Source organism: Schistocerca americana, chromosome 4 (genome assembly GCF_021461395.2).
Source record: "Schistocerca americana isolate TAMUIC-IGC-003095 chromosome 4, iqSchAmer2.1, whole genome shotgun sequence".
NCBI classification, from domain to species: Eukaryota; Metazoa; Arthropoda; class Insecta; order Orthoptera; family Acrididae; genus Schistocerca; species Schistocerca americana.
Genome location: NC_060122.1, coordinates 66,226,090 through 66,243,802, shown reverse-complemented (window position 1 = coordinate 66,243,802; position 17,713 = coordinate 66,226,090). Strand labels below are relative to the sequence as shown.

The following is a 17,713-nucleotide window of genomic DNA, read 5'->3' as shown; positions in this document are numbered from 1 at the left end:
ATTAATTGGCTACTCTCTAAATTTTTCCAAATGTTATTTCTCCACTTTTTTTAAACAGCTTTAAGACTAGTTACTCTTGTGCAATTTTCTGTTACATGAGGTGACAGCTGGCTTGAGGTGATAAGAGGCACATGTCTACATTGGAACAAACGTAAATTGCTCCACCCAGTAAAAATCTGTAAAAGGCATGTGCAAGACTGCATCAGAATAGTTTGCAACTATTTACTTATCACAGGAATCACATTTAACTTATTACGTGGAATTTCAGTAATATTAAAATATGGAATACAATCAAACACAAATAAGGGCGAAGAGTGATATGCAAAAGCCATCAACAAATAAATAGAAATAATGGACACATATCAAAGGAAGAATTAACACACAGCATTTGGTTGTGTCACACAGGCACCACAGATGTCGTACGATAGATCCAATTCATTTGTGGAATGAATGTGATGAGACTGCTCATATTCATATTACTTTTAGTCTTGTCAAAGTTATTTTTTATTTTTATCATTCTTAGATTACTTTCAAATATTATTATAAGTATACTACATATTATATCATAAGTATCACAAAATATAATTAAAGTAACAAAATTACTCCAGTGTATTTCAATTCTATACACTTCACAGAATTTCAAAACTTCTGTTCACTTATTTTTCAGTCTTCACAATCATTGTATAATATACTACCATAACAAAACATTGGGGGGAAAAACAAAAATTGGAGTTGTAGTGTTTTAAATCAATATACTTTCAGCAAAAAATGTGAACTAAAATATTCCCCTACTATCCATTTTATCAGTTCTGTCCATAGAAGATGCAACAATGGTCTTCATATCATTGTCAGATTAAAAAATTACATTTTACAATGTAATAATTTTTAAAATATAATTTCTGTTTTTGGAGTGCTGTACTCAATTTGCACTTCACAATTAAATGCCAACAGTTTCAACAAATGTAAATAATAATCTCCTAGAGGGAGGTGAAATAATTTGTCAAATATCTCAATGATCTGTAATACATACTGAAATCAACAGTTTTCTAGTGAAGATTTGTTATTTGTGAAGGTTCAAAATGTGATGCAAAATTTTTTATCCTTTGAGTAACAGACAATTTGTGTACAATGCAAAGAAGTGAAAATATTTGTTGGCTAATATTTGTGAGGAAAACTGTTCACAGAATTCTTGAATATTATATCTGAAGCGTTCATTGCACATTCTAGATACATTGCACATACTAGATACCCATGGTGAAAAATATCTATTTCAGACAATGCAAATTTCTTATACTGACTTTCCACTTTTTGCCAAAAAGAGTAAAGTTTTCTAGATATGCCACCCACTGAAATCTGTTTCCAGCAACATTAATGAACTGTGAGCAAATCAATCACTTATGCAACACAGTTTGTTATGTTCTGGGCTGAAATCAACTAACAACACTCTAGAAATACAAACCATGCATGTAATCAGACAGCCTCAGAAGTTTCACTGAGTCACATAAATGTTTAGTTTTGTTCAGACAAATTGAATTCTCTTTCCTTTTTAAATTTGACTTTACTTTATTCACAATTATATCACTTTATTTCACATAAGACCACTACACAACTCACTGAGATAGGAACTTTCTGGTGGTATATTTGATGGAGGTTCATCTTCTAATAATCTATCAAGCTCCAGAGCCTTTGGTCCATCCATTGGATCAATATTTAATGCACATTGCTGAAAAAAGAAAGTGTAGAAAGTTTACAATTAAACGTGCACACTTGTTTAATAAAATCACGAAAATTTTGGCAAGCCATACTGCAAAACTTAATGCCCACACAAGCTACAATATTTTGAAAATAATTAACATAAAATGTACACTTTCTGCTACACATTGTGGAAGTGCAGTAGGCAGTTCTGTTGATTCATTGGAAAAGAAAATGGATAGTGTGAGTACAGCAGGACAAGAAAATTCAGAGACATATATAAATAAGAAACCAAAATAAATAAAGTCAATGAAACTTCACTGAACTGAAGTCATTCCTTTGATGAATTAAAGGCCTGTATGATCTAAAAGGATGAAATAAACAATGCAACACAAGATGTTTTACACTGAAAAGGTAAGCCTAAAATCTTTAGTTTCAAATCAATTATACAACCAGACATGAAAAATCAATAGTCCAGGAAAAAACTTCCTCGTTAAGCAGGAAATAATATTTCTAGTTTCCTGGATGGAACAAATGTTGTTGCAAGACATGAAAAACAAGACCTAGTGATCTCACTTAAAAGAAGAGCAAATGAACTTAATACCTTTAAGTTTCACACCACAATGACTTGTCAAAAAGGTCCTAAGCCACCAAAAATGTGAAAAGTGTTACCATTGAGATACAATATATATGTAGGCGACTTGTAAATGTAACAAAGGGGATCATAGAGCAAACAGTTGAACATCAAATGTTTATTCAAACTTTTAGCTACATTTCGAATGATGTATAGCTGTCTTCCTCAGAATAAGTAATAACTCGTGTCACATATTTTGTGAAAAGAGAAATGAAGTCATAGGGCTTAGTCAACAATAAAATGATTCGTATAAATGCTATGGCATGGCCATTTGGATTAGCCAACAGTAAAAATGATTTGCATAAAATATAAGGTAGATGTGCATCATATACACAAACAGACAACTGCGTATATTATGCACCAACCTTAGATTTTACACACGTCATTTTTACTGATGGCTACGCCATACAATTTATATGGAGCATTCATTGTTGACTATGGCTTTGTTTCTCTTTGCACACAATATATGAAGTGTCACCACTTTCGAGGAAGACAGATTTATATCTGTTGATGCCTATGTAAAGTTTTGCATTAACTCTGACCTGCAACTGGTTGGCTGTATGACTCCCATTATATCCGTAATTCTACAGTTGCTGACTACTGCCACTTTCAAGATTTGAAAATGTAGCATTTGAGATACAAGCATATTGAGAAAAAGATCCCTCACTGCATACAGTTTATATCTCAATAGATCAAGGAAAAACTTTGTAACAGAAAATATTTTAAAAACAGTAAATAAGAATATAAATGTGGATTGTGATGTTTCAGAAGTTATTTCTGCCAATGATAAGAATTATGTATTACTGAGAGAAGCTAGTGTGAAATGCACTCCCATCCAAATGTGACATTTTGATAGTATAAGGAAACATCTTCAATGCCAAGTACTTCATACACAAGAACAACAGTAAGAGCAAAATTGCCTGAAGTATCTACAACAACAACAGCAGCAGCAGCAGCATCAACATTCAATAACAGTTTATCCACCATTGATCACATACAGCATAATAGGTTTGAACATTAAATATACAATTAACAATAATTTTTACAGTGAAGTTTTTACAGTTTAATTCCATATCTTTCAGTGTTCCTGTGATTTAAATTGGTTCTTTATTCCTGATTACTTTTTTTTATTTTTCAGAATTTCACTGACTTGATAAGAATGTCCCCATAGCAGTATGCCATAGGAAATGTGAAATAGGTGAAAATATACCACCTTCAGATACCAGTGACAGCATCTGTCACTTCCACATGAGACAGTATACTCTTGCAGGCTTGGCTAATATTTTACTTCCAGTTTCATTTGGAATCAGTGTGAAAGCCTAACAATTTACTGACATACTTTCCTCAGCTGTAGCTAAACCCAGAATAAGTTCCTGTGTTTTATCAAGCTAACATAGGAATTCTTTGGAAGAAAACCAATTAATTGCTGGTTCTAATTTTTCCTGTGCTGCCTGATGCAATTCTGTCATGTCATAGTGTGTATTGAGCAGTCATATCATCTGCATAACACACTGTTGAATCTGCTCCTACATTATATGACACATCATTAATTGCAATTATGAACAGAAAGGGTCCTGGACTGGGCACTTGACACTCAAGTTCAAACTTCCTTCAAAGAGGAGTATCTATTTTTAACTGATACAAAAGACTGCCCGTTTCTTAGCTACCACTTGATTACAGCTTAAGATGGGTCATGTATGCCGTAATATGCGAGTTCTGCAGGTAACATATTAAACAATATACAGCTGAAGGTTTTGCTGAGATCACAAACTACAACTTGTACTAGAGCCTTACATTTAAATGCAGTCAGCATCTGGCTAACAACTTCAGTGACAGCAGTAGCAATATTTTTTCCATGTTGGAATAGAAATTGTCTGTTGTAGAGGAGATTTTGCTTTCTGAAACAGTTATTTTGATGGTTGTACATTAGATAATCAAAAACTTAGGATAAAATTGGGACAATAGAAATTGGATGATAGTTTTGGGGCAGATGCCTATCTGTTTTTTTAAAGGCTGGTATAATCATAGCAATTTTGAACGCATGAAGGAAAACTTCACATTCTAAACACATATTAAAAATGAAATGAAGAGGTTAACAGAAAAGATATATTATTTTTTTAATTACATAGTTAGAGAACCAATACCAGTCCACAGAGGGCAGGTCTGTCAGCAAATCTGTCACTGCTCTCTGGCCTGAAAATAACACACAGTTTAAAACAAATTGGCACACAGTGATCTGTACGCTACAATTCCCACACACTGGAGTCTCTTCTTGCTACAGCAGGAAGCCATGCATCATAGGGCTGTGGCCTACGCCAGGACTAGTGAGGAAAACCTTGTCCCGCCGAAGTGGCTGGAAGGAAGGATGCCACAGCTGCGCTGCGCGCAGCGAGGCGATAGCATGTAGGTGGATGGCACACCACAATGACTGAGTATTGTGACATGCCTCCTTGGCTTCCATCCTTTCATTCCCTGCAATATCCATGTGCCCTGACACTCAGCGGAAAGATACCTTCCTCATTAGCCTTTGCAGTCAGAAGAGGGTGCCCTAGATATTTTGGACTACTTTACCTTTACGGTAGAAGTGTTATAGACTGTGAAGGGCACTCAGAGAATAGGAACAGACAAGGACTTTAGTACTCTAATCATGTCTCATCTGTTCTAGTGACTGCAAGAACACATATAATTCCACATCAAGGGCAGTAAAGTCTTGAGGCAATTGGACATTGAGGACACAATCAGGGAAAACAATGGAGCAATCAATCAAGTCCCCCTCTTTCAACCCACCTGTAAAGACACCTGGAGAGTTGTGGTGCTCAGTTAAAATGTTCTTGAATAATGTACTCAAAGCATGTGCAGAAGTGCAACCTCTCCTGTTCTCCACCTAATGAATCCAGCACATGCTGCATGCAAATCTCAAACAGCCTTGTTGCTTGTGGATGACTGGATAAAAGACACTCCAGAGGCAGAGGAGCAACAGTATGGTATGTAGGTGAATCGGAGATGCGAGGAACTTACAAGCATCATGAGAAGCTGCTGCTGGATTGTAAGTGGTGGTTCACCAGCCTCAGCCACAGCTCAAGAGGCTGGGTATGGGTCTGGTCCTATAAGCACCCATGGGCAGTATAATCCCTCTCATGGTGGGCAGTGTCAGTGATCCATACACTGTGCACCCATAGTCTAGCCGTGAACACATGAGAACTCTATAAAACTGTAGCAGATGCACCCTGTCTGCTTGCCCAGATCTGTGACTTGACAGACTTCATGGTATTCAGTGGCTTCAGGGTTCTTGCTTTCAGACATCTTAGGTGTGGAACCACACAATTTGGAGTAAAAAATGAGGTCCCTAACCTCCACACTGTTTAAGTTCCAATTAACAAGTCACTGGAGGAGGAACAGAAAACACAAAAATCACCCACAAGTACATCAGGGCTCCTTACTGTAGACGTGATACTGTTTATAGCTGTGGCAAAGATGATAATAGTTAAAATATTGCCCTGAGGGACACCATTCTCCTGCTCAAAACGATCCAGCAGCGTTTCACCAAGGCAGGACTTAAAAACCACTTAGGCAGGGAAAGACCATATGAAGATGGAGTTCAAATTGGCTCTGAGCACTATGGGACTTATGAAGATGGGGAGCTGGCCATGAAAGCCCTACTGATGAAGTTGCTCTAGAATACTATGTCTCCAAGTAGTGTTGTATGCCTTACTGATCTCAAAGAATATACCAAGACAGTGATGTTTATGTATGAAAGCCTGCTGCCTTCTAGCAGGCCAGGTTGTCGACACTGGATTGAAATCTCTGGAATTCCCACTGAGAACAGCTAAAGAGTGGCCTGGTCTTTAACAACCAGACCAGGGTCTTACTGACCCCACCTCGTTAAGGTGATACTCTGGTAACTAATGGGACACGTGCGATCCTTTCCTGGTTTGAGAAGAGGATCAAAATTGCCTCTCTCTAGGAGTTGGGAAAGTGACCTGTCTGCCATGTCAAATTAAAACATCTGAGGAGGATTTCCTTGAATGTTGTAGCCAAATGTTGATGCATGCAGTACCAGATTTGGTCATGACCAGGAACACTGTCAAGAGTCTCAGACAGGGCCAAATCCAGTTCCCACATGGAGAAAAGGTAACTGTAAGGCTCAGAATTGATGAATATGATGTCCAACTTGCCCTCTCTACAGTTGCATGGTAGTGGATGAAACACCAGATCCTGGCTGGCAGTGGTAGTAGTCTATGCAAAATGCTTTGCCATCATCTGAATGATGTCTCCAGACATACTTTGGAGACTTCCCTGTTCCAGCACTGCTGCTATTTACATGCATTTACTGGAAATACTCCTGGTGGCTTCCCATACTTTTGTAAAACAAAAAGAACAGCCCAAAATGCTGTGAGGTGGCAGAACTGAAACTGACAAAGAGCCACACACCTCTCCTTGATTATTGAGTGGCACTCTCTGGTCCACTAACGTATGGGGTGCCTCCTAAGATGACCTGCAGACTTTGGAATGGATAAGTCAGCGGCACGATGTATCACTCGTGTAATGTGGTCCACCCATTCCTTGACATTGCTGCAGTGGTCAAACACAGCCAGCTGGCTGAACAGTGTCCAGTTAATCCTGCAGACCATTCATTTAGGTCGCTTCCATTCAGGTAAAGCTCCATCCAGTAGATGGATCCACAGAGGGAAGTAGTTACTGGAATGAAGTTGCTTTCCATTGGGCTGAGACCACAAGGGTGGGGAGCAGAAAGAGAGTCCAATGTTGGATGACAATCCAGTAGCAGCTGAGCAATGAGTGTGACTGCCCATGTTGAGGACGAACAGCTCCTGAGATGATTCAACCCCCAGGGCAAGTACTGTGCGAGGCCCATAATGTAATATGGGCACTGAAATAACCCAATAGGAGAAATGGGTGGGGTAGTTGTTCAATAAGGTCAGTGAGAGCCTCAGAGTTTATTGCATCCTGAGGACGTAAATAAAGGGAGAAGATAGTGATCTTCTGATCCATATGAACTGAAACAGCTACTACTTGTAGGTCAGTAACTAAGGAGACTGCAAAGCAACTCCTCCATTGGCTCTGTCCCCAGTCAGGTCATCCTTTCAGTAGATGGTATAACACCATAGCATAGAGGCATAAGTGGCTTTAAAATGTGTTTCTTGTAAACACAAGCACAGGGGGTGTGCCTGTGTCAGCAGTTTCAGCTCCTCCACATGTGAGCTGAACCCATTAACGTTCCACTGTTATATGGGAGCCATTTATCATGTGGGTTGCTCTTTTATCCTGCCTTTCTACCAGTGAGGGGAGCCTGTAATGGGTGGAGGCTCAGGCTTGAGATGAGATGATTGCCCTAGTCCAACATCAACATCTATTAGCACTACAGAAATATGATGAGAGACGCTAGAGACGATGACATTGACATAGTCGGACTGTTTACTGTCCGGCTCTGTCAGTGGTGGACACTTGGCCTTTGATTTTTTTCCCTGTGGATTCTTTGGAGCCACAGCCATGATTGTGGTAGCGGCAGCACTGGAAATTATACCAGACTGAATCTTAGGAGGGGCAGGTAGCTCTGCAATGTCAGTAACCATGGCCATTTCTGAAGGTCTTGGAGGAGGTACAGATGTCGATATAACTGCAACTTGACAACTACTCTGACAAACACATATAGTAGTGGTGACACTAGTAACCTCCACTTGTGTAGCAGCATTAGCTTTCTGCACTGTCTGTTTAAAAACTGAAGTAAGGGAGGTGCCGAACATTGGGGGCAGCATGGCCTGTCTTACCACATTTGCCACAAATGACTCCTCTCTTACATTCAAGAGTAGTATGCCCAAAGCACTGGCATTTAAAACAGTACATCAGGTTGGGGGCATAAGGCCACACACTTAGATGAAGGAAACCTGCTGTAACATGCTGAAGAAGTTTCATGTAAAATCTGACTCCTTTATCCTGATGTTGAGTACAACATCCCCGTCCATGCTCTTCATTATATTTTTGCACGTCGACTACAACTTCTGGAGTTCACTCATCTTTCAGTTCCTCCTTGGGAATGTCCACCAGATCCCTGCACATCACAACACCTTTGATGTAATTTAAGAATGTATGTAGCTTAGTTTTAATGGCATATTCCTCAAGGCATTGAGCTTTCTTTACTTGTTGGGAACTGGAAGTTACTGCCAACAGTGCCCCATTTCACAATCACATGACTGATTTTAAGGTACCAGCAATGCCGTCTATGCCATTGTGAATAGAGAAAGGTGAAACTTTCTCAAAGCTGTCCTCTTTTCTTTTCACAATTAAAAACACATTCTGACTACTGGCATTCATTCTGTTACTTGAAACAATACTTTTACAATGTACTCCAAGGCCAGGAGGACTGGCTATGCAAGCCCTCTTGTTTGACTGGGTGTAGGTACCTATCAGCAGTCCACCCTTTCCACTGGGAGGAGATGGAGAGAATTTTGGGGGTTTCATATTGGTCCCACAAGCAAACAGGGAAATAAAAGTCCACCTAGACAGAGCCCCACATGCCTTGGTAAGCATTATACTACTGAACTGCGACAGGTTCATCAGAGGTTGCCCACTAACAACTGTTCCACCTCAATAGCCATGCATCTCATTGGTGTGCAGCGCACCTTGAGGTTGAAGTTTTTTTCATAGAGGCTTTTACCACCCTCGTGATCCAGGTGGTCAAGCCAAGATCACTGTTCCCTGAGACACACAACATCCCACCTATGTGTCTTACAGAGGTTGCTGAAGCATGCACAGAGCTTACGGTGACAGAGGACTGGTGGTATTTACCAGTCCCCAGTTCAGGGGCCCTTTTTTGAGGGGTGGGGGGAAGCAGAAAATAAGTAAAATTTGCTTGATTAGTCTACTCAAGTTCATTTGTGTTACATACCCATAGAAAGCGAGCACACTTTTCCACATGGTGTCCGTCAGCTTCACATGCAAATACAGTTCATTGTTATGTTGTCTTCTGTACTTACTGTTCTTTCTTGCTGGGACTAATATCTTTTTCCCATAGAGTCCAACTTATTATTCACAGTTTCATAACATATCACAATGTCCAGAGCCACTGGTAGAATTAATACACAATAATACCTCAGCTTGGCATCAAATAACAATGAATGGACACCTCTACTCACTTGGTATGTCACTACCATCTTCCTGATCCGAGATGTAGAGGCTTCTTGCTCAGTAATGTTCAGTTCAATGCACTGCCCATAGGTACCTGCACTTTTCTGCCACGTCAAATCTCCCCTGATCTACATGTAAGCTCTCCAGTCAATGGATTAATATTAATTATAAACTCCTTGTTATCACAGCAAACCTGGAGGTCACACTGGTCCTTGTATTTTGAGTTAACTGACTTGTTTTTCAGTTGGCTCTAGGGAATCAAATGAGACTGCAATGTCACCAGCATAAGCTAGGCAGTCCATTGCCAGGTCTACGATGCTGTGACTAATTCAGACTGCATTTTCGAGCCAAGAATGCTGCTGCTCTGGGCCGAAACAGTAGAGAGAGGTTTGCCCTCTACAACCATTATGTATAACAAAAAAATAAATAAAGGGACTATTTTTGTTTCTTATAATAACAACTCCTAGCTATTTTTTTGATTGCCAGTTCATCATCTGTGATACAAGATGTAGGGTAGATTGCAATTTCAGTACTTCCTCACACAGGTCTAAACAGTACATTCCATAAATATATGGTCCACTGTCAAGGGGCTACCACATTCACATAAGAGTTGATCTCCTTGTTTTAGGATTAAATTATAGGTGCACTTGGTGTGGCCAGTGTGTCTGCATAACACGATGAATTCTTTCTGTGAAATGCTTTGACAGGACATCTACGCAGCTGGGGTTCACTTAATCAGTGTTAATTTGTTAAGGGTTGTTGGGACTGTCAATCCTCTTCTAAAACTTTTAAAACTGAATGCCTCAGCCATATTTTTTGTAATATCCGACTTGGTTTTTTGATCAACATGTTCATTTCTTGGATACTCACGTGACAGAGATGCTAACATCATGAATTTCTGCTAACCAGTACTGGATGTTAGGTGCCAGTGTATTATAAGTGACTATTTGTTGATGATTCATAGGCCTCTCATTGAATCACTTAGTAATAGGAGGCTAATACTCTCTTGAGTTCTGATGTGATGCAGAACCTGCATGATGAGTAGTTCAGTGATAAACATGATATATGCGTTCACCAGAAATCATTTCTCTGAGCCAACAATGTACAAGAGCACAACACAGACTTAATCTTTGATTCAAGACTTGTCTTTGCACACAGTTTCTTAGTTGCCGTAGTCTTAGAAAAGTGAGTGACATATTTGTCAGAAGGTTGTTAAATCAATGTTATCCTTTGAACTCTGGGACAGGTATGGATGCATCATTAGACAAGTTACTTGCCACAGAGTCACCCGTGTTTTTTGTTTGGTGTTTTCATTATATATGGGGCATGCATCTTCCATGGCTTTCTATTCTCTTCAGAGTGCCTGCCTCTTCACTTCTGGGCATCTTCCACTAGACTTCAGTTGGACTTCCCCAGCACTCCTGTTCTCCTGTTGTGGAAGTTTCCCGATAAGCCTGGTCCCACTAGGTCCTTCAGCAGTGAGGTCCGTTTTCTCAGCAATGACCTTACATGGTTCTCGTTTCTCAGGTTTGCTTCTTGCTGAAGATGCCACCATCTCTCCCTTGGGAGTGGAGGATGCTGTACCCTTGGCTGTGACCTACATCACATCAGCTGACTTTAAAGTGAGGTGGCTCCAACATCTCCTACGTAGGTAAGAAGAATATGGTATCTGTGACTGATGCCTTTCAATCCAGGCACCAACCGCACAGCAGTGTGTCACAATTGCCCCCTCCTCCTCTCCCGCCGTCCCAACCCAAGCACCTGCAACTCACTGCAACTAATAAAGCCTGTACCAACCATTGTGATATCTGCTGGTGCCACATCTGCTGAATACAGTTCTTTTATCATCAGCACTAGTTCATCTCCATGAGCCACATTTGGCACGATTCTCTGGTAAACCTCAGCAAAGTGGTTTTATAGGATGTTGACCTGCTGCTCTCAAATCAGTTCAACATTGGAAGCTAATTCTGTGGTTCTCTGGGCCAAGAGCTGACCGCACAAGAAGTCCCACAATCAGAGGTCCTTCTGTCGGAGAGCAGCTTTCTTCAAGGTAAAAAAATATAATAATAATAATAATAATAATAATAATAATAATAATGCAATACAGCTACATCCCAATGTATATATACAACTACAGAAATCTGTAATTATTGATACATGTTCAATTACCCGAAAGTTCCTAAATGCAATGTAACATATACCGCACAGTTAAAAGGAAGTCACACTTGATCAAGGTCCGCGTCACTTTCTATTTTTAACAAGACATAACGTCTGAGAAAGGAAAGAAGTAATAATGATAATAATAATAATAATAATAATAATAATAATAATGATAATATAAATCACAAGGACATCTTCCCAAGCAGAATAAAAGTTGCAAAAATATGCTAGTTGCATGTTTAATCAAGAAACATTCACAAAATTAATTTCTTCAATTTCAGAATCTCAAAGAACCATGCAATAGGTGAAGTGCACAACACAAATTACTTTGAAGATTTAGAATATTTTGTGTACTCACCAGCTCACTGAGTCTTTTCACATAATTGTTATAATGTTCAAGAGTCTGGCAATGTTGTTCTGCTTGTTCATACTCCAGGAAAAATTTATGACACATTCTACATCTCAGCCCCAGAGTCCACTTTAGAAGCGACCTGCCTGAGAAAAAGAAGCAGTCAGTTGATTACAGTGAAATATTAACAAATCAGAAACACTGAATTAAAATCTATGAATTGTTTAGGAATAAAGGAGATGACTCACCAAAAGGCAGAAGTGCTGCTTTGTCGACAGGTACACAAACTAAAAAGGTACAGAGCTTTTCTACACACACACACACACACACACACACACACACACACACACACACACACACAACCTGTCCCTCTGCATTGTGCTCGGTCAACTGCCAGCTCTTTCCTGGCCCATGGTGAGAGTACGGATGTGAGGTGAGGGTGCAGGGTGAGTTGGGTGAGGGATGGAGAGAGGCAGTGGGAGGCAGGAAGGGGGTTGTGGAGAAGCATCTAGTGGCTAGGGAAAAGTGGGGAGCCATCTGTGGGCTAGCTAGGGGGTGCAGGTGTAGGAGGCAGGTGGCAGACGGCTGGGAATGCGATTCCAAAGACTAGTTCATGAGCTCGCAGCACACAACTAGCTGACATGTATTGGGCGGGCATACTCACTGATTGAGAATAACAAATTATTTAGGAATAAAGGACTGGTTGAGAACAATGAATTATTTAGGAGTGTTTGTGTGCATGTTTCTTCAACAGCTTGAGAAAGAAATTTCACTCCAAAAGCTAGCTAAGCTCTGTACCTTTTGCTTGTGTACTTGTCAATGACGCAGCACTTCTGCCTTTTGGCGAGTCATCTCCTTTATTCCTAAATAATTTCTTAGTCTCAACCAGAACTACTCCGAGATAAACTGCAATTGTTTTTACATTTCTTAGAAAATCATGTAATTTGACTTTATTACAAAATTTCAGTGATGAAATGTTACACCATTTTTTGCTTCATCTTAAGAAAGACTTAATTCTACAATGGGCACATGTGATATATGAATACCCAGAAAAATGCTGAATTTTAAATATCTCAGGAGGTTATAAACAATCAACAGGTACACTTTACTGCAGTTGGCATTACTGTTGCAACTAAAGTTTTCATAAAAACTAGAAGAGACACCAATCACACCAAAAATTACATGTCACAAATGATGTGCTGTCATAGAAACACAGTATTCATCTAAAAAACAAGGTGATCATCTAACGATGAAAACAGAAAATAATGCAAAGAAAGAAATATATTATCATGCAATATGCAGATAGCTCTTTAAGCCTTTCACCATACTGACATCAGCTTCGTAGCACTTGCTACTGCCATACACTTCACAGTGATTTATGGAGTATAGATGTAGATATAGAATAGAGGTATTCAGCCATAACCTACCCAGTGATGTAAAGAAATGAGTAGACAGTAAAATTAACTATAGAAACAAGCTGTAATCATATCTGAATGTGTAACAGTACTGTGTGTATGCCACAAGCCATCTGATTGTATGTGGTGGAGGGTACTTGTGACACCTCTAACTGATACCCCTTTCCCTGCTCCATTCCTGAATGGTGCATAAGAAGAGTGATTGTTAGTGAACCTCTGTATTCTCAAAGTGGTCATTTCTTGTGATGTACACAGGAGGAAGCAATATATTGTCTGACTATTCCTAGTAAGTACTTTCTTTGTAGTTCAATAGTAAACCTCTCTGTGATGCAGAATGACTGAGGACTAATGCCAAAAGATGATATATCTATAAGAAAACTCTAAAAGAAGAGATCATTCTGGAGTCGAGAAGGAAAAAAACTAGTGGAGGATGCCACAAGAGACCCATACATTGCATTAAGCTCCAGAAAATGAGCTGAAACACATTATATCGATACGAAAGAATGGGAGACGCACTTTGACAATGTACTGAACAAGGAAGGACCACAGAAGAGGTCAAAGATCCTATTAACAGCACAAAGAACAAAAAGGCTGCAGGCCCTGACAGGCTTTATAGTGAATATTTAAAAGACACTGCCCAAATACTAATGCCAATGTGGACAAAACTCTACAATAGGTGCATAGAAACAGCCTCCATTCCAGAACAGTGGAGGCAGTCAATAGTACAAGTGCTATATAAAGGGAAAGGAGACCCCATAGACCCTAGCAAATACAGAGGCATAACCCTAGACAACTTACCTTTCAAAGTATTCAGAAAAGTAATAACAGAAAGAATAAAGTAAACAATTGATGAATACCTACCCAAAAGCCAAATAGGATTTAGGAAAGGAAGATCAGCTCTGACCCAAATAGAACCCCTGCTAAAGAGAGTATGGGAAGCCATTGAAGACAGGTGAAAGTTTTATGTAGTATTCATAGACTTCACAAAAGTCTCTGACTTTATAACCAGAAAATTAGTGGGCAAAAAACTAGAGGAAACCCTAAATGAAAACAACATATTGACATTAACGATAACTGCAATATTGCGATGGAACGAGATAAGGATCTTGGACAACTTCTCCCTATCAGAGCTGATACTCTAATCAGATACTTCAGGGAGACTCACTGAGCCCTCTGTTGTTTATCCTTGCCACGGAAGAAATTGTAAGAATACCCTAACTGGGGGGGGGGGGGGGGGGTAATCTTATATGCACATGCAGATGACATTGTAATAGGCGGAAAGGACATTGAAAAAAAGTTACAAGAAACAATAGACTGTTAGAAAATGGGGTTTAGGTCAACAAGGCCTTCATCAAACACAAACACAAACACACACACACACACACACACACAAAATGTAACTTACACACTCATGACCACAATCTCTTGCTGCTGAGGCCGCACTGTGAACAGCAGTTCAGGATGGGAGATGAAACTGGGTGGTGGGGTTAGAGAGGAGGCTAAGGCAGGGATGGGGAGGGTTAGTGGGGTAGGGATGCAGGACAGTAAAGTGATGTCTGTGGGAGCATACAAGGACAAAGTGGAGAGAGGGTAGGGCAGCTAGGTACAGTTGGGATGTTAGACAGAGGGCGAGGGAGGGTTTGTGAAAAAGGAGAGAGATAAAAAGGCTGTGGGTGCATTGGTGGAATAGAGAACAGTATAGTGCTTGAATGGGAACAAGGAAGGGCAACAGGATGAGGACAAACACAAACGAAGGTTGAGGCCAGGAGGGTGTCTTGAAAGTAGGATATATTGCAGGGAGAGATCCCACCTCTGCAACTCAGAAAAGCTGGTGCTCGTGGGAAGGATCCAGATGGCACAGGCTATGAAGCAGTCATTGGAATGAAGAAAATTGTGTTTGGTGGCATGCTCAGCAGTGGGGTCGTCCAGCTGTTTCTTGTCCACACTTTGTTGGTTACCATCCTTGCAGACAGACAGCTTGTTGGTTGTTATAGCCATGTAGAATGTAGCTCAGTGGTTGCAGCTCAGCTTGCAGATCACATGACTGGTTTCACAGGTAGCTCTACATGATGGGATAAGTGATACTTTTGACCGGACCAGTGTCGTTGGTCGTGGGAGGATGTATGGGACAGGTCTTGCCTATTACAGGGATGTGAGCCATGAGATATGGAGTTGGGAGTAGAAATTGTGTTGGGATGGATGAGAATATTGTGTAAGTTTGGTGGGCAGCTGTGGGAGGTGTGGGAAGAGTAATGGGTAGCACAGTCCTCATTTCAGGGCACAATGAGAGGTAATCAAAACCCTCGTGGAGAATGTGATTCAGTTGCTCCAGTCCTGGGTGCTACAGAGTCACGAAGAGAATGCTCCTCTGTGGCCGGACGGTGGGACTTTGGAGGTGGTGGGAGACTGGAACGATAAGGCATGGGAGATTTGTTTTTGTACAAGGTTGGCCACAGTGAGGTCCCTGGTGTATTTTGAGAGTAGCTGCTCGTCACTACAGATGCAATGACCAAGGTAGCTAGGCTGTATGGAAGTGACTTCTTTAGTGTGGAATGGGTGGCAGCTTTTGAAGTGAAGTTATTGCTGGTGGTTGGTAGGTTTGATAATGACAGATGTACTGATGTAGCCACCCTTGAGGTGGAGTCAACAGTGAGGAAGGTGGCTTGTCAGGTTGAGCGAATGGGGGAGAAGGTGTTTAGGTTGTGGAGGAATACAGATAGGGTGTCCTCACCCTCGACCTGGATCATGAAGATGTTATCAATGAATCTGAACCTGGTGAAAGGTCTGGGTTTCTGGGTGTTTAGGAAGGATTACTCTAGATGGCCCATAAAGAGGTTGGCATTGGATGGTGCCAAGCAAGTGCCGACAGCCATACCCTGGATTTGTTTGTAGCTAATGCCTTCAAAGGCGAAGTGATTGTGTATGAAGATCTAGTTTGTCCTGGTGATTAGGAAGATGGTCGTAGGCTTGGAATCCATTGGGCAACTCAAAAAACTTTCCACCCTTTTCATTTCCTGCTCCCACCTTGGACTACCACTACCCACCTCCTATACGACCGCCTCCAAACCTCCCCCACATCATCTCATAGTTGACAAACAATACCTGCAGACTTACTACATTTACCTCACCCTCAAAAACTCCCTCCCACAACCATACAGAGTCTGAAACTAAACAGACCTGAAACACAGTCATGGTCCTTTCCTCCAAAAGCCCCGCAGAAATATCAATCCTTTCCAAAGGCCTCTTGTTTTGCCTCATTCCCAAATGCAATCATGCAGGACTTGTTAAAGATCATCTCTCCTTCTTCTGGTCCCTACAGTAGAAAAACTTTTTCTCCACGAATCCTACCAATCACGTTCAACCAAAGACCAATGCTGAGCCCTGCCTGAGTCAGTTGACTCGGCCATCAAACCGTGATCCACCCCCACTACTCACCAAATCACCTTCCGCTAACTTTCCAGAATTTCTTAACCTCGAACCTTGCCTCACCATCATTCCCCAAATCCCTCCATATGCAACCTAAGCTTACATCACGGAAAGAACCAGAATTTACCATCTAAAAACTGATCCTAACCTTATAATCCTACCTGCTGACAAAGGCTCCACCATCATTGTTTTGAACTGCATGGATAACCTGGTGGAAGGGCTCCACCGGCTGTCAGATTCATCTACCTACAAACCCTGCCAGACTGACTCCATTCCAGAAATCCAGCAGGATCTCCTGTCTCTCCTCAAATCCTTAGGCCCATCGCAGAACCTCACCCCAGAGTCCATCTCTCTACTTACCCTACCACTCCCCGCACCCCCACCTTCTACATGCTTCCTAAAGTCAATAAACCCAACCACCCAGGATGACCCATTGTGGCCAGTTGCTGTGCCCCAACTGAGAGAATCTCTGCTCTCATAGACCAACACCTTCAACCTATTACCCAGAACCTACCCTCATATATATAAGATACCAACCATTTCCTCGATCGACTCTCCACAGTTCCTGTTCCTTTACCACATGATACCCTGCTCGTCATTAATGATGCCACCTCCCTTTACATTAACATCCCTAATGCTCATGGCCTTACCACTAATGAACCCTATCTTTCCCAACGACTGATGGGTTCCGAACGTGAGACCTCCTTCTTAATCACCATGACCGACTCTATCCTCACCCACAATTACTTCTCCTTTGAAGGAACTACCTGTAAACAAATTCAGGGTACAGCTAAGGGCACTGACATGGCACCATCCTATGCCAACCTATTCATGGGCCATCTAGAGGAATCCTTCCTAAACACCCTGAATCCCAAACCCCTCACCTGGATCAGA

General features: G+C 40.9%; 1 protein-coding gene across 1 annotated transcript in view; it reads right to left on the bottom strand.

Moving 5' to 3' along the window:
• Positions 1–982: 982 nt before the first annotated feature.
• The window catches only part of LOC124613263 (zinc finger protein on ecdysone puffs-like), a 173,707-nt gene continuing 156,976 nt past the window's right edge, over positions 983–17,713 (bottom strand). The window contains exons 6-7 of the mRNA XM_047141954.1: positions 11,988–12,124; positions 983–1,723 (exon numbers count right to left, since the gene is read on the bottom strand). Of these exons, the coding sequence (XP_046997910.1) occupies positions 1,589–1,723; positions 11,988–12,124 (272 nt within the window). The 3' untranslated portion in view covers positions 983–1,588. The remainder of the gene's footprint in view (positions 1,724–11,987; positions 12,125–17,713) is intronic.